The following is an 18,606-nucleotide window of genomic DNA, read 5'->3' as shown; positions in this document are numbered from 1 at the left end:
TTAAATGCAGTTGGACCCCTGAAGAAAAAATACATTCCAGAATAAATCCCAATGGATACACTCTATTAAGCATTTCCAGGAATTGGAGACTGGGGTTGTGGGTAGAACAAGTACATAATTGAATAAACATGGAGCTCAGTATTCCCTGAAGCACCTCTGAGTATCCAGCTTCTTCCTCTGAGGATATGTGCTTCCAGACATGAACAGATTACACACATGTGTGTATTTTCTATCTGGGATGCAGAAAAGGAAACCAGTTTAGATCAGTCACCCTGCAGAACATTCAATGATCCACAAAATCATGTTTTACTGTTCAGTCTTAGGGCAAGTCCTCCACTTTGGCCTCTTCTGCCAGGGAAGTCATGGGGATAGTTCAGTGCAGGGGCCATGGGGTCCTCACAAAACCTGGGCTCCAGGTGTGACCCTCACAGCTGTGCTACTTTTGGTTCTCATCTCTTAGAATCTGATTTTCATCTTCCAGTGTTCACTTTGATCCTTTCCAGGCCTGACTGCTATGGCTGAAGGAACATACCATCAGCATGAGCTTTCACACCACTTTCTCTAAATTGCTTCAATATGAGCAATCAACAAGGAATGTGCTATTACTTCTGAATTACCTGTAAATAATTATAAAGCAGCACGTTATTATCACTTTGTTTCTATTCCTCAAGTAGGCATATTTTCTCCAACTCCTTTTTGATTTGATTACTCTTTATAGTGATGAAAAATGAAGTTATTAATCAATATTTCCTTTATCTCTACTTTCATATATTTTATAGAAATGATGTCATCACTCAGGAGACCTTCTTTTAGCAAGATGTTTCCAAATCCTGTTCACAACGCTCTAACGCTCAAGCTTAGCAACCGATTGGAGTCATAATGTATCACTGGTTGTCTCTGAGGGGATCCAGAGGTTTGGCAGATGTGATTGGGAAGCCATACAGGCAGCAACAGAAAGGCAGCATTATATAGATTTTGGCAGGCAATGGTCCTAGAGGAAATAACAAAAAGAGAAGGCTCTGTGATGCCATAAGAAAGAGCTTCCTCCAAGTTGCTGTAATTTGAAAAAAATTTCTCTCCTATACAAAAAAACAACTATGTAATAAGTATGGATTTTCTGGAATTGGAAGCTTTCTAGCAATAATTATTAACATGTATTCTACATATTCCTATTGCTATTTTTTCAGATGTGTCATTCCTGGCCAGAAATACATGTGGAGGATTCAATAGGAGTACATCACGGTTAAAAGCCCTGGGAGCTGTAATCACAGGGACTGTTATTAGAGTCTTAGATGCAAACTGGTAAACCAAGATTGTGGGCGGGGGGCAGAAGTCCCCTCCACTCCCCACCTCCAGGTGATGAAGGGTGCTCAGATCTCACAATCAACCATCTGATGTGGGACCATCACAGACTGGTGTTCAGCAAGAAAACAGAGGCAGAGAGACTGAGACAGAATCTCGGCATGAAGGGGATTCCCCTCTCCAGCAAAGAAAGTATAGTGTGAAGTCACAGGGGTTAAAGGCCAGATGAGTCCCAAATATCAGAAAATGGGGGAGAAGGAAAGGGAAGATGAGATTCCTTCTGGCTTCCTAGGTGTTGAGGGCAGCCCCTCTACGTACCTACACCAGAGCAGGAATCTTGAATGAGGATATTTAATGATGAAAATTTGCCCTGTAAGTAAATATCCCTTTCACTCAGAGAAAGAGAAGGGAAATAGAAGACTGATTTATGCAGAACAGCTCTGAAAGTTCCTCCGGATCTGTGGTCTGACCATATCGCATTCATATCACACCCCTGTTTGATCCACACAAAGAGAGCTTCCACCCAGCTGGACATACAGGGTGTGGGGTGACGTGAGGTCCTGGGTGTGTATGCTGTGAGATAAAACAGGGCCTTGTTCTTGGCATGGCCCAGCATTGAGCTCTGTGGGCAGAGGAGCCTTTATTTTCTCAGCAGCTGGTTTGCCCCACACTGACCTTGGGCTCTGGAGTCACACCATCTCCCGAGACTCCCTTGCTGTGTTACCATAGCCAGTGCAAGGCAGCACCTATCTAGCTGGCTCCAAAAATCAGAAATGAATAAATATTGTGCATCTTTTATCTTCTAGCTTGAACTTCTCCTTTCAGTGTGTGTTAGTCGCTCAATCGTGTCTGATTCTTTGCGACCCCATGGACTGTAGCCTGCCAGGCTCCTCTGTCCATGGAATTCTCCGGGCAAGAATACTGGAGTGGGTTGCCATCTCCTTCTCCATGGGATCTTCCTGACGCAGGGACTGAATTTGGGTCTCTTGCACTGCAGGCAGATTCTTTACTGTTTGAGCCACCAGGGAAGCCTCTCCTTTTTCTAATTCTTAATTTTAAAATGGGCCTGAAAGTGAAAGTCACTCGATTGTGTCCGACTCTTTGGGACCCCATGGATGTAGTCCATGGAATTCTCTAGAATCTCCGGGCAAGAACACTGGAGTGGGTAGCTTATCCCTTCCCCAGGGGATCTTCCCAACCCAGGGGTCAAACCCAGGTTTCCCGCATTGCAGGCAGAATCTTTACCAGCTGAGCCACAAGGGAAGCCCAAAATGGGCCTATAGAGCATCGTATATGTGCCATATATATTCTAGGTTCTATGGAGGTGACAAAAACACCTGTTTTTCTCTCAAGGGAAGACAAGAAACATATAAAGCATAGCTCTCAGAATGGAAGGGAGCAGGAGCCTTGCTCATGGCTTGTAGGATCTCAGTTCCCCTAGCAGGAATTGGACCTGGGTCCTCAGCAGTGCAGGTACAGAGTCCTAATCACTGGATTTCCAGGGAATTCCCACTTCCTTCAGACTTTTGGATGAGACTAGTGTTGGGGTCAGAGTTGACTGCTCCCCACACACATATAGCATGTGGGGTGAGTTGAGTATATTTCATACATACTACACAGATAGCTCAGTTGGTAAAGAATCTGCCTGCAATGCAAGAGACCCCAGTTCGATTCCTGGATCAGGAAGATCCCCTGGAGAAGGGAACGGTTACCCACTCCAGTATTCTGGCCTGGAGAATTCCATGGACTGTATAGTCCATGGGGTCACAAAGAGTTGGACACAGCAGAGCGCCTTTCACTTTCACACGAAGTATGGGCTTCCCTGGTAGCTCAGCTGGTAAAGAATCCACCTGCAATGCAGGAGACCCCAGTTCGATTCCTGGGTTAGGAAGACCCCCTGGAGAAGGGATAGGCTACCCCCTCCAGTATTCATGGGCTTCCCTGGTGGCTCAGACAGTAAAGAATCCACCTGCAATGGGAGACTTGGGTTCGATCCCTGGGTGGGGAAGATTCCCTGGAGGAGGCCTTGGCAACCCACTCCAGTATTCTTGCCTGGAGAATTCCATGGACAGAGGAGCTTCGTGGGCTACAGTCCGTGGAGTCACAAAAAGTCGGACATGACTGAGTGACTAAGCACAGCACAGCATACACAAAGTACAGAGGAAGAGGTTCTTCTGATTTTTGAGGCCACTGAAATATAATATTATATACAGGATGAATTATTGTCAAATCCAAGATGCATTCTCGGAGGCAGCACAATTGTTGTCTCCCTAAGGAAGTTGCCTCCCGGGAACATTAATAGGTATTAGGAAAAATAAACCAATAAAAGAAAAAAGGAGAAACCAGGTTCTATGGTCAGTTAAGTTTAGGAGAATCTGGATGAAACAATACGACATGGATTTCTCCTCTACAAATTCCTCAGCACGTTTGATAGGTAAATGTGAGTTGTCAGTCCCTAAAAGGGAGATTATTGAACCTTGAACTCTAGTTAGCTAGTTAACTATTTGCTCACTGTAGAGCATCTTCCAGACCAGCATTCCATAGGCCCAGAGGAAAATATGTCAACCTCCAATCCTTCGCAAGATATGACATGCAGAACATATCCTAGGTACCATAGCCACGTACCAAAGTAACTACACGTGGCTGAGTGTACAGACGCCACGCTGTCCCCTCTGCCTTTAAAGTCACGTGACAGCACGTGAAGGAGATGAAGACCACTCCACAGACCTCTGCCTCTATCCCAGGCTTCCTGATCTTCTGCGGTTAGACAGAAAGTTTGGAAAAGATTAGCGAACATATCAAAAACATAAAATCTTACCACAGCTACACTAAATCACTCAAACCAAATTCTGAAAGAGATGTGGATAGTGATCAAGCTTTATAACCACATAACCCAGTCCTGTGATTGTAGTCCATACATAGAAGTATAGCTATGGGCTCAGGAAGGTTTCCCAAGGGGAAATTTATAGATCAGTGATACACGAGGTATAGTTTTTCTCTTCAGTAATTTAATTTACTAACTTCCATTCGTAAGAGAGAGCAGGAAAAAAAAATTAAGACTTTAATTCACCTCCAAGATTGTTTTGAGCATTTACTTGTTTGTCCAAGTGACAATATCTACTCTCTGCTTCTGATGAAAACATCAAAAACAGATTATGTTAACATCATTTCTGAAAATTTAATTATCTAAAAACAAGTCAAAGGACAAGAATTCCTTTTAGAGTTCTAGGAAAAAAAGAAAACGATTTAGCCCCAGGATATGGAGAAGATGTGATGGAGACAGTGATATTTGAGCTGGGCCTGGAAAATGAATAACAATACCAGTTAGAGATAAAAGCAAGGGTTGGCGCTCCAGGGTGAAGGAACAGCATGTATGAAGGAAGGCAGAGAGGCATGAACCATCCCGAATGTTTCCACTAGAGTGAGAACCCCGGTGTGGCTCACATACAGATTTTTAGCATAGAGTGACAGACACAGCTGGAGAGGCTCTGGAAATCTTATTAAAAAGGGCCCTCTGTGCCATTCCAATGAGCCTGAAGTTTATCTTGTAGATTCAAAGTAGTAGTCAGTTTACTTAAATACTTTAGAAAACCAGCCTTAGGGAAAATGGAGAAAATGCCCTGGAATATGAGACTGATAACCAGAGCTGTCAATTACATCACTGTTGTAAAAGTCCAGGTGAACAAAGCTGTGGACAAAGCCAGGGTTCAGAGTCAATTCTAAGATGAAACAACAAGGGTTAGTAACTAACTGTATGTGGTGGTAAGAAGAGTCACAGAGAGGTCCTTAGTTTTCTAACCAGATGTATGGTCCTGTCACTGAGAGAGTTCAGGACTGCAGAGAAAGATATAGGTTTGGTGGGAGTAGCTGATAGAATATGTTTGCACACCCATATGCTCAGTTGTGACCAACTCTTTGTAACCCCATGGATTGTAGCCCACCAGGCTCCTCCATCCATGGGATTTCTCAGGCAAGAATACTGGAGTGGGTTACTATTTCCACCTCCAGAGGGTCTTTCTGACCCAAGAATCCAACCCACCTCTCCTGTGTCTGCTGCATTGACAGATTCTCTACCACCGCGCCACTTGGGAAGCCCTAATAGAACAGCTTCAGTTCAGTTCAGTTCAGTCGCTCAGTCTTAGCCCAAGCAAAAACATCACAGTGGCTCAGCTGAAGGTACAAAGAGGAAGCCATGCCACGTTCTTGCACAAGCTGCTCTCTGCAAGGTCCATAGTTTCTTATCTTATTTGATTTTAGGGATGATTCTTTTTCTAAATCTCAGTAATATCAATGTATGAAATACCCACAGCCATGGCTTCAATTGGACCAGAAGTTGTCATCAATCATACTGCTCATTTTGATATCTTCAATGTCAACATATTGTGAGTCAGATCAGCTCCATGTCAAAATGCCTTGCCAACCAGGTGGATATTCCAAAAGGCTTCCTGGTATGCCGGAATGTGGCACAGATATGGAAAATGGAGAAAGATAAGCCTTAGGCCCCACCTGTTCACACCTAGCTTGAGTAAAGCTGGCCAAGTACAAATATGAGAACACTTTTTATCTGAATGCATACCAGTCATCTCAGCTTCCTTGCTTTGGTGAAGTCAAGATGAAGTTCACAGTGAGTAGATTGTTCCTTTTGAATTTATTACCTTATAATTGGAAACTGCTAATATTCTCAGCTAAGTGGGAGTATGCTTCTTATTATAATATCACTGTCATGGAAAAACTTGTAGAAATAAGAATAATCCCTTTTTATGGAATCATGGCATTTATAAGCATCTCCATAGAAAAGGGTAATTATACTGGGATTAGTCAGAGCATCTTATACTATGCTATCTTTAAAAAAAAATTGCTTTCTGGATCTGTTGATTCAGATCTGGGCCCAGAGCAAACAGCTGCTAACTCTATAGAAAATATCTGATTTTTCATTACATTCTTGAATTCCTTTTTTGACAAAAAAAACTACTCAGCAGGTTCAGGCAAGATAAAAAGCTTATTATCAAAATAACTTAGTGAGAGACTTACTGTCACATTCCCTCCTGTGAAATGGATCTCTAAGTAGCAAAGTTTTGCCTTGAACCCTGTCTATAGTCTTATATTCATGAAAACACTGAAAGCATGAAGCTAGTTCATCATCTCATTTGTTAGCAGGCTGCTGCTGCTGCTAAGTTGCTTCAGTTGTGTCTGACTCTGTGTGACCCCATAGATGGCAGCCCACCAGGCTCTCCCATCCCTGGGATTCTCCAGGCAAGAGTACTGGATTGGGGTGCCATTGCCTTCTCTAACTGGGTAGGATTAGGGGGTTGGATATTATAGAGTATTTCCCTTCCAAGGCCAGCTATTTTCTGGTTGTCTCTCCAGAAGATCGTAGAGGCAACCTTGTGGGTCTGGATGGGGCTCAGGCAAAGAGCATGGAACAGGAGGGAAGGGGGCAGAGCACAACCTTTGAAAGAATGACATAGCACAAGGGTATAATGTAAACCAATTAAAATCACTTGGGTCTAAGATGACAAGTCAAATTCAAGTAAACCTTAATCCCCAATCTATAAGGCAACAGACATACCCAGAGGTGGCAGGACAGCTCCAAGGCAGGTCAAAAGAGGGAGGAGTGGGTGGTTCCCCAATGGTAGGGATGATCCTCCCACTCATTAGCATTTGAATTCCACCCCCTCACAAAACCTAGCCAGGCCTAATTCCGTGGCTCCAGCCCTTGCCCTTGGCAGTGGTTCACACCCTGAAGAGTGGCTTCTCTCTGGATCCTAACAACTCCACCTCTTATCACTTTGTCTCTCAGTGAATTTTTGCAATGAGACATCAGGGCCCGAGTTTCATTAGTTTTGGCCTAGCTTGAGTCCCAGGAGAGAGCTGAAGGACAGGAGGAAAAAGCAGTGGGGAAAACATGCCAAAGAATCCCCTTCATAGCCCACCGGAAAATTTGCTAAATATCTGACTGGTGCTCACAATTTTGTTGGTCTAATCCTTGGCACAGAGAAGAGAAAGGACAGAAGAACCTCTCAGAAAGGCTGAGAGAGTAGCAAATGGATAGCAAAATTCTGCCAAAGCAACCAGTGATGCTGTGTGTCTCATACAGGATGCAAAAGGGCTAGAGTAGGGTGAATAAACATTCATATTTTGACATACTAAACATTAAAATATATGACAGTAGATTCTGCTTCATAATGGAGTTACAAGTGTGAAATAATTTTCTGGAAATAAGTGCTAATGATAGGAAGGTTAAAAAAAAAAAAAAAAGAACTTCAGACACAGGTTAGATCTGATTTCTCTTCCAGTTGTGGTATGAACAAAAGGTACACCCTTGGCCAAGTCACTCAACTTCTGAAGCTCCATTTTCTCATCTGTGAAGAATAATGTTGTACTAATAGATCTTTAAAATTTCTTCCACATCTGATTTTTTTCATCCTTCTTTTTAAACTATCAGGGGATACATCAAACATTTTTTTTAAAAATTATGTTGAATCACTAGTGCAGGTCTCAAACCATTTTGTTCCAGGCAAAGAAAATGAACATAAGGACCCAGAATTGTGCATCCTGCATAAAGCTCTGTGTTCTGAGAACCAGTATCATGTACTCAGTGACAAGTGTGATTACCCAGGTATCCTGGGACAGTGATTGACTTCCCTTCTACTAAGCACATTTGATAGCCAGATACTCCATCTTTGGCTTCTCATCATTCATATCCAACCTGGTTACTAATCCATTGCTTTGAATATATATATACACAGTACTGCTAAGTCACTTCAGTCGTGTCCAACTCTGTGTGACCCCATAGACGGCAGCCCACCAGGCTCCCCTGTTCCTGGGATTCTCCAGGCAAGAACGCTGGAGTAGGTTGCCATTTCCTTCTCCAATGGAGGAAAGTGAAAAGTGAAAGTGAAGTCGCTCAGTCGTGTCCGACAGTCAGCAACCCCATGGACTGCAGCCTTCCAGGCTACTCTGTCCACGGGATTTTCCAGGCAAGAGTACTGGAGTGGGGTGCCATTGCCTTCTCCATATACACAGTTCAGTTCAGTTCAGTTCAGTTCAGTCGCTCAGTCATGTCCGACTCTTTGCGACCCCATGAATCGCAGCACGTCATGAATCGTTGCCTCCCTGTCCATCACCATCTCCCAGAGTTCACTCAGACTCATGTCCATCGAGTCCATGATGCCATCCAGCCATCTCATCCTCTGTTGGCCCCTTCTCCTCCTGCCCTCAATCCCTCCCAGCATGAGTCTTTTCCAATGAGTCAAGTCTTCACATGAGGTAGCCAAAGTACTGGAGCTTCAGCTTTAGCATCATTCCTTCCAAAGAAATCCTGGGGTTGATCTCCTTCAGAATGGATTGGTTGGATCTCCTTGCAGTCCAAGGGACCCTCAAGAGTCTTCTCCAACACCACAGTTCAAAAGCATCAATTCTTCGGTGCTCAGCCTTCTTCATAGTCCAACTCTAACATCCATACGTGACCACAGGAAAAACAATAGCCTTGTAGATGCAAACAAATACTATTTGATTCCACTTACATGAGATATCTAGAATAGTTAAATTCATAGAGTCAAAAAGTACATTGATAGATGCCAGGGGCTGGGGGTGGGATGGGAAGGGGAAACAGGAACAACAATATGAATGTACTTAGTGTCACTGAACCATATAGCTAAATATGGTTAAAATAATATGTTTTATATTGTGTGTATTTTACCACAGTAAAAAATGTTTTTAATAAAAAGACTGCTTTTGAGATTAGGGGGTCTAGGAAGAGAAGAAAGCATTCAGGTCAATAATTTGATCTGGAAATTAGTCCTATTTGACTTCTAGACCACATTAGGAAAGTTATCTTAATTCATTTTCAGGTCTGCTTCTCAGAACTTAAAACCATTTCCATGCCATGTACGCTATTCAGTGTCAACACTATTTTTTAATATACTTATACTTCATCAGTTTTTCGTAAGACCTACATTAAAAATTCTGAAACAATCAACATAATTATTTGTAATTAACCTACAATTCAACATTATCATTAAATTTTCTATGGTTTAAAAAAGTTGACGATCAAAGAAGAAGAAAAGGCAGATCACTCAACAGAGTAATAAATTTAGTAAGTTTTATAAGTTTAGCTTTTATAAGTTTATAAACTTTTATAAGCTTTTATAAGCTTTTATAAGTTTAGCTAGAAAAAGATGATGAGGACATCGTTTTGACATTTAACAGTAAACCAATGTTATTTGTGATTTCAGATTGTCTTTACTGGACTTCTTGGCATCTTCCTGACTCCTACTCTTGCTGACTATGTAAGTTTCATTTTTTAAAGTGTATTACCAAAATGCATTTGCAAAAAAAAAGAAAAGTGGTATTAAATCGTTGTCAATTTCTTGTAAATTTCAGGATATCAATGTTAATGATAACAACAACAGTGGTGGAAGTGGGCAGCAGTCAGTGAGTGTCAACAATGAACATGGCGTGGCCAATATTGACAATAACAACGGATGGGGCTCCTGGAATTCCCTCTGGGATTATGGAAGTGTAGGTAGTCAACATGCAATTTCTGTTCTTTGCAAACATGGCATTTCCTTTTAAACAATAATGAAAACTGTTTGCTAACCATAAAAAATATTTTAAAAACTTTTGTAAATTCTAATTCCAAATAAGAGAGTTATAAGTAAAAGTGTCTCTTTTGCTTACTCAGCTTCACTTCCTAGATAAAATTGCTGTCAATAAGTTTCAAATAGTAAGTTAAAATTCAAGTCAATGAATGTTAATTAGAATCCAGTGAATGGTATGAGGCTATAATACAAGTGCAATATCCTTTGGCCTTATCTGCAGAAACCCTCAATAAAGATGAAAGACCTTCATAATATTACTGTTGCCAAACCATAGTCCACATCGTTCTATTGCCAATTTCCTAAAAAGACAGAAATTGGCATTTCATTTATAATTCAAAAGGACCAAAGTAAATGTATGTAACAATATTAATTAAATGTAAGGGCACCTAAAAAAACAACAAAAAATAATACCCACTTGGCTGTAGTTAGAAAACCTAACTCTGCAATTATCAGCTCTATATTTAACAAAACTTGTCCTTTAGAAAAGGCAACTCTTTGTAGTTTCAGTTTTATCATCTGGTCAATTAGAAAACTAATTACTATCCTGCTAGCCTCCTTGAAATGTTGTGAAGATCAAAGGAGATTAAAATATGATAGTGTTTTAAAATTTATTTCGGCAAAACAAACATGTAGGGAGACTCTTGCTGGGCTAGAATCTGAGTGAATTCAACCTTCTATCCCTCAAAGAGTTTGTGATCTATGCTTACAAATGTCAGCAATAAATATGATTGCAAAACAGGGCCAGATCCAGCGCTCTTATCTCAGTTCATGTGATCTCACAATTCCATTTCCCTCTGCTGGTGAAACTAATTTCTGATGAGAAAGACATCTTGGAGAACATACTGCTTACCATCCACCATCTTCTTTAATAGGGCTTTGCTGTAATCAGATCCTTTAAGAAGAAGTCGTGCATTGTGCACAAAATGAACACGGAAGTCATGCCCTCCATTCAAGCCCTTGGTATGCTGGCCAAGAAAAACAAGGTAAAAGCAAAAATCATTTTATTCTTTGCTCGAGGGGTCTTATGATTTTCAACAAACAATGAGAAGGTCACAGTTGCTCCCTCTTGACCACATAGTACATTGTCCTGTGCAGCACAAAACGGGAAGAGGAGTTGGAACTGCCTGAGGAGAGGCAACTGCCATCACACTCAAATGCTGAGACTCACACCGGCCCCTCTGAAGTCTGATCAGAACACCTCACTCTTCCTATGGGGGGAACAAAGCTCTGTTCACATCAAGGGGAGTCCTCCACACTTCAAGGCCATTTTCCCAGAAGAGTTGGGTTAGGGTTATTAGATTTAACAAACAAAAATAGAGGATACCTAGTTAGGTTTGAATTTCAGATAAACAGTGGATAATATTTTTGCCTAACTATGTCCCATGCAATATTTGGGACATGCTTACAAACGATCTTTTGTTTACCTGAAATCAAAATTTAACTGGGTGTCCTGTATTTTATCTGGTAACCCTAGGTGTGGTGGGCAGGGGGAGGGAAACTGACACTAAAATGTCAGCCTAAGTTTATATTTGTATAACTGATAAGTGGGTATCTTTCATTGATAGCGGAAAGAAAACAAACTGCATTTTCAGAAACTATCATATAGCTCAATCCAAGAAATATAAAATGACCAAATGAGCTACAAGCTTCAGTGTAAATTTACCCTCAGACTTAGGCTGTTATGAAAGGCTGAGGTTTTGAATCAGCTAAATCCCTTAGGACATTTCAAAGTGTTGAGATATACAGGGTTGTAACTGGTTCTTCTTCATTTTGATTATAGAAAAATTATAGCCAAGAAATATGCCCTGTCGGCCTTGTTGTTGTTCAGTCCCTCAGTTGTCCTACTCTTTGTGACCCCATGAACTGCAGTATGCCAGGCTTCCCGGTCCTTCACAATTTCCTGGAGTTTGCTCAAAGTCATGTCCATTGAGTCAGTAATGCCATCCAACCAACTCATCCTCTGTTGTCCCCTTCTCCTCTTGCCCTCAACCTTTCCCAGCATCAGGTGGGTCTTTTCCAATGAGTCAGCTCTTCGCATCAGGTGGCCAGATTATTGGAGCTTCAGCTTCAGCCTCAGTCCTTCCAATGAATATTCAGGGTTGATTTCCTCTAAGATGGTCTGGTTTGATCTCCTTGCTGTCCAAGGGACTCCCAAGAGTCTTCTTCAGCACCACAGTTCAAAAGCATCAATTCTTCGGCTCTCAGCCTTCTTTATGGTCCAACTCTCACATCCATACATGATGACTGTAAAAACCATAGTCTTGACTATTCGGACCTTTGTTGGCAAAGCAATGTCTCTGCTTGGCCTTGTATCCAACTCCCGAATTCAACAAACCACTGGGTTTAACACTCCTCTCTCTCCTTCTTGCCACCTGTCTTCCCCACACTCAGCTTCAGGGTAGAGGACCAGAGGGACCACCTCCCAAGAGCCTGATCTACTCAGTCAAGCCTGACAAAGTCAACAACTTGGACCAGTTTGGAGAATCCGTTGTTACCATGTGCAAGGGGATTCCAACATACATGGCTGAAGAGATTCAGGGTGAGGAACTCCCCTACTGCGCATTCCGAGTTAGTGCTGTGGTGGGATTGTCAGACTGTTTTCAGGCCTGTCCACAGAGGACGCAAATTACTCAGGAGGTGGTGATCAAGGCTAACACTTAAGTAGTGCTTGCTCTGTGCCATACACCATTCAATGGGCTTTAGGTGAGTTAGCTCGTTTGCTTCTGATCCCAGTCTTATGTGATAGACTTTATTGTTATTCTCAGTTTCTGGTGAGGAAACAGGCACAGAAAGAGGACACAAACTCCTTGCCTGTGTCATTCCTAAGTATTTTGGCTCTGGATTCTGTGATTTTTAACCATTCTGAAATATTTCCTTTCATGGGTGAATCTAGAGTAAACTCAAGAAATGCATAAATCACTAAATGCAAGGAGAATGCTGATAGAATCTGTTGGTTTTTTATAGCTCAAACAATCACCAATTCTGAGCATTCAAACAATAATTTACATAGAAACAGAGTGTCCACTCAGGGACCGAATATAACATCAACTTTTTAGATCTCTTAATTGGTTAATTTATGGCTAGCTAGCTAAATCTTGAAATTATTGCAGAGTTGGTTTGAACTGTGCAACATTCCACACCACCATCCCCCCAAAAACGGGTCCTTGAAAAGGCATTGATAGTGCTTTCTTCTTTTTTTATCAGGAGCAAACCCGATTCTGTACCCAGAAAAGTGCTTCAAGGTTGATATACTCTGGATTCTGAACATTTCCTTATGTGGAGAAGCAATGGAGAACTAAAAAAAAAAAAAAAAGTTCCTGTGGATTTAGTCATCAGAATATTCTATTTAAAAAAATGTGGGTTCTAATGGTGTTTATCATATCATTCTGAAATGTTCTCTTCTAGTCCTGTTTGGTTTCCTTAAGAGTCAATAAACCTATTTAGCACTGAGTTCAGTTTATACTAAAATTCTTTAGTATTTCTATTTGGAAAGCTCATGGTCAAAAGTGCTGTATGGTGGCAGCAAGTTGTCGAAGTACATTAGACCCAACTGTTAGCCTATATTCAGTACCTGTCCCTTATAAAGAGTCCCTTCAGCTGCCTCAGACACTACTAACCACAGCTCTGGGAATAGTTCCAAGACCATCCAACTGCTCTGAAGACTGCCCTATAGTTGCTGTGCGTAGTAACATTTCAGATCAACAGAAATCCACTCAAAGTAGCATAAGCCAAAAGAGGGGAGAGGGTATTGCAAGGATATTAGAATATCTAAAATTACTCTTAGAGAAAGAAAAGGAGAAGACGACTTGGGTCTTGGAACTATATTGGCTCCAAGACCCAAGGCTCCTTCTCTCTGAAAGCACATATAGTTCTTCTCTGCTCCTCTCAAATTCAACTTCTCTCTTCTTTCCATCTTGATGACTTTCTCTGTATTCATGGCAGAAGATGGCTAAACCAGAATGTCATCCCCATCTCCCATGTTTTTGTGTCTTTCCAGCTCACAAGATCAAGTCTCATACTTTTGAATCCATATTCCAAATTTTCTTCACAATGCATGGTTCAAGAGCCCACAGCCTCCACTCTTTGATGGGCAGGGGAGTCAAGTCACATGGTACACACACAGCATTGAGGTCTCCACTGAAGAATAATCTCAGAGAAAACAGAGGTGCCAATTCGTGTGTGTTCTAATATGAAACTACAGCTCATTTTTAAAAAATTACTCCCACATATGTTTTTTATATCCTGGATGCCATAAGAGGATATTAATCCATTACCATGTTTTTGTATAAGACATCCCTAAATAACCTAACAAACAAAACTAAGGACATTGAAATGGTGGAAATGGCATTGGGAAAATGCCCATATTTACCAGCCCTTATTGGGAAAAATTATAATTTTCTAAATTCTGAAACAATTCTGATCTTGGTGCGAGGCAGCAGTGAGTGGTGGCGTGAAGTGAGGTCCTAACTCCCTGCCTAAGCATCGGATCTGGAAAGCCTGTATGAAAAACAGGAATCCTTGCCACCAGACAGCAAAGACTAGAGGCTAGAAGCTATTTTTCTTTGCCCCCAGCAAAAAAAATGCATTTATCCCAGAGGCAAAAACTATTCATGCAAGTACAAAGTCTATTATTAGAGACATAGCACAAGTGGGAGAGCACACAGAGAAGTGGTTTGCTTAGTTAATGTGGAAGCAAGACAGAGATGCAGACCCAAGAGGCCGAATGTGAGTACCCCTCCTGGTGGGGAGAAGTGCAGCAAAGAGGCAGTGAAGTTATGTACATGGGGCAGTTTTTCTGGATCTCTGTTTGTCTCTAACCAATTATCTGATTTCTTTTTTCACACCTGACCTACCCTAAGACCCTCCCTGACATGCCTGTGCAAGCTTTTTCCAAGATGGATTCCAGCCCAGAGGCCTATGGAATATTATCATCACATATTATGGGATGCTACTACCTCCTTTGGTCCCCCAAGGAGTCTTTATGAGCATGTGAAATGTCTCCCTTGCCACAAGGATGGAAAATACACAACCTCCTGCTCTTTTAACAGGGTTTAGTTTCACTCTGTCCTTGCCATAAAAATGTCAGCTATTTACTCTATTTCCGTTGCTGGTTTTTATATTAACGTGTCGATCTCAAAATAGAGACAGGAGTCCAGTCACAAATATGTAGTCCTGGAGCCTGTTTGTCTCTTGCATCAGGAACTATAAACAGGGGGCTGGTAATGAATGTCCAACCTGGAGCTCGTCTTCTCACCTCAGGAGGTGTGAACAGGAGGCCAGCTGTAAATGCCTGGCCTGGAGTCCGCCTATCTCCTGCCTCTATTCCACTGATCTTCATAAGAGGTGTGCTACCAACAGAGCAGAACTTCCAAAATACCCTGAAGCCATGAGATGTGGAAACCTGTCGAAGATCCATTAAAAATAAAAGTCTTACATACTGCCCTCCTATGAGCAAGAAAGAGAGAAAGAAAACCATGACTCCCCAACTAGACAAAATGTCATGGAGCTGACTTAAGTGAACCAGTGAGTCTCATGTTTCTTAGAAGAATTGTCTCATCACTATTTCAGGATAAGAAATGGAATTCAATGGGAAGTAAACATTTTAGATTATATACACTATCAAATATGTGAAAGAAAAATTGTTAGAATTTCAGGAGAATTTAAAAATCTGAGTATACTGTTAAAGATTTTAACACATATTTTTCTATTACTTGTAAACAGTTAAGAAAAATGAATGTAATTAACAATAACAAGCTTACTTTGATGAACATAAATATAGAACACTACAGAAATCACATTCTTCTTAAGCATATATGCTGCTGCTGCTAAGTCGCCTCAGTCATGTCTGACTGTGCAACCCCATAGACGGCATGGGACATATACAAATATTGATCACATGCTGAGGCATAAAGCGATCTCAAAAACATTCAATGATTGCTATCAAAAAGATCACACTTTTACAGACCTCAATTTAATTAAGAGATTATAAGCATTCCCCTCTGAATAAAACAAGATGGCCTCATTTGTTTTGAAATTAGGCAACATAATTCTAAATAATGCTTGAGCCAAAGAAAAATTCATGATGAAAAGTACAATTTATTTAGAACAATACAATAATGGAAGTGCTACGTGTCAAAAGCTTGTGAGCAGCGGCTATAACAACTTACTGTTTTAACTGTTCATTTTACAGAAAAAGAAAAGCTAAAAACTGAGTCAACCATTCAACTTTAAAAATAAAGGAAGGCAACAAAATACCCAAAATCAGTAGAAGGAAAAAAATAACATGGATAAGTCTACTAAAAAATATTAGGCACAACCTGTAAATAAGAGAGTTGTTTTATTTGGTGGGCATATTAAGGACTTTGAACCCAGGGGGCAGCATCTCAGTAACCCTGAGAAAACTGCTCCTAAATGCAGGAAAGGGAGTCAGGCTATATACAAGTTCTCAACAAAGTGGGTGGGCAGTCTGAACATCAAAGACTATTGTTAGTAAGGAAAACCAAATACCTAGCTAAGGAATTTAGCGTTCTTCTGTGTATGGGAAGGTGCAAGCCTCTGGACTCACTGAATTCATTCCTTTCACATGCACCTCTGCTATCTGGGGCCATGTCCTATTTCCTAATTGTTTACATCCTCCATCCCTGTTCACCTTACTGGGTGGCAGATGCAGCAGATGGCTGCTTCTTGCATTCCCCAGCTCCTTAGCGGTCACCGTGGGGGTAGGGGTGACGGGTGGGGAATCTGCTGGATCACAGGCATTGTTTTCCATTTGGGGGAGCTCTCATTCACATTTGGAGCCCTGAAATCGCTGACGGCTATGACATCTCTGGTTGATTGATATGGCCAGAGATATTCCATTTCACAGATGGTGGCAGATGTAAGTAACATAGAAAACAACTAAACACTAGAAAAACTCAACAACGTCAAAAACTGGTTCTTTGGGAAGGCAGACAATTGACAAGCTTTAGGTAAAATTGACCACAAATAGTCGATTCTGAAGGAGATAAGCCCTGGAATTTCTTTGGAAGGAATGATGCTAAAGCTGAAACTCCAGTACTTTGGCCACTTCATGCGAAGAGTTGACTCACTGGAAAAGACTCTGATGCTGGGAGGGATTGGGGGCAGGAGGAGAAGGGGACCACAGAGGATGAGATGGCTGGATGGCATCACTGACTCGATGGACATGATTCTGAGTGAACTCCGGGAGATGGTGATGGACAAGGAGGCCTGGCGTGCTGCAATTCATGGGGTCGCAAAGAGTCGGACACGACTGAGTGACTGAACTGAACTGAAAAGATAAATTGTAAGCAATACTACTAATAAAAATAATACTAACCTACAAATACCACAAAGATTAAGATGTCAATAAAATTATATGAATTTTATACAGATGAATTTGAAAGCTTGGGTAAACTGAATATTTAAAAACTTAACCTACCAAAGCTCATTCAAGAAGAAATAGCAAACCTGAATAATTATGGCCAGAAAAGGAGTTAGTGAAAAGCATAAAAACTTCACACAAGAAAATTATAAGCCAAAATAGTTTCTACATTGAGATTTTACAAACATTGAAAATATAGATTATTCTAATCATAAAACTATTCAAATGTATGGGGGCAAGGAGAGAAGTACTCTCCAGTTCCTTTCATAAGAATATTTAGTTAATTCCAAAATGTGACAGGTATGGGAAAGGAAAAGTACAGGGCAATCTCTTTCATAAAAATAGATGCAAAATGTCTCAATGGAATGACAGCAAACTTATCAAGCGAAGTGTAGAAAAGGTAATACAGTGTGACCATGTGAAATTCTCCCTAGCTATGCCAGTGGTTTGATATTCATTTCAGTTCAGCTCAGTCCCTCAGTTGTGTCTGACTCTTTGGACTGCAGCACGCCAGGCTTCCCTGTCCATCACCAACTCCTGGAGTTTGCTCAAACTGTTGTCCATCGAGTCGGTGATGTCATCCAATCATCTCATCCTCTGTCGTCCCCTTCTCTTCCTGTCTTCAATCTTCAAATTTGTTTATCTGCTGGGAAAGATTTTATATTAGGAAACCAATAATGTAGTTTGCCACAATAAAAATCAAAAGACAACGAACTTACTAAATATCTCAATAGCAGCAAAATTACCTAATAGAGCTGGATATTCATTAACAATAAACAAGCAGTTCTTAGGAAACTTGGAATTAAAAGAAAATTCATTAAACAGACCAAAATCATCAAAGAAAAATGTAAGCATCAATTAAAAGAATGAAACATTTCCATTAAAACAAGAAACAAATGCAGATGCCTGCCACCACAACTTATAGAAACATTGTACTGAAAATTCAGTTCAGTTCAGTACAGTTCAGTCGCTCAGTCGTGTCCGACTCTTTGCGACCCCGTGAACTGCAGCACACCAAGCCTCCCTGTCCATCACCAACTCCCGGAGTCCACCCAAACCCATGTCCACCGAGTTGGTGATGCCATCCAGCCATCTCATCCTCTGTCGGCCCCTTCTCCTCCTGCCCCCAATCCCTCCCAGCATCAGAGTCTTTTCCAATGAGTCAACTCTTCACATGAGGTGGCCAAAGTACTGGAGTTTCAGCTTTAGCTTCATTCCTTCCAAAGAAATCCTGGGGTTGATCTCCTTCAGAATGGACTGGTTGGATCTCCTTGCAGTCCAAGGGACTCTCAAGAGTCTTCTCCAACACCATAGTTCAAA

The 18,606-nt window shown here is 41.3% G+C and overlaps 1 protein-coding gene across 1 annotated transcript; it reads left to right on the top strand.

Annotated features, from left to right (window-relative positions):
• Positions 1 to 5,874: 5,874 nt before the first annotated feature.
• Positions 5,875 to 13,244, top strand: GKN1 (gastrokine 1). The gene is made up of 6 exons (XM_068981879.1): positions 5,875 to 5,926; positions 9,540 to 9,593; positions 9,688 to 9,825; positions 10,778 to 10,888; positions 12,297 to 12,444; positions 13,110 to 13,244. Exons 1-6 carry the CDS (start codon positions 5,915 to 5,917, stop codon positions 13,202 to 13,204), a joined length of 558 nt encoding a protein of 185 aa, XP_068837980.1. The 5' UTR covers positions 5,875 to 5,914; the 3' UTR covers positions 13,205 to 13,244.
• The last annotated feature ends 5,362 nt before the right edge of the window (positions 13,245 to 18,606 follow it).

Source organism: Capricornis sumatraensis, chromosome 1 (assembly GCF_032405125.1).
Source record: "Capricornis sumatraensis isolate serow.1 chromosome 1, serow.2, whole genome shotgun sequence".
In the NCBI taxonomy this organism is placed as follows: Eukaryota; Metazoa; Chordata; class Mammalia; order Artiodactyla; family Bovidae; genus Capricornis; species Capricornis sumatraensis.
The sequence above is the reverse complement of the archived record's forward strand: the minus strand, read 5'-3'. Positions and strand labels throughout refer to the sequence as shown.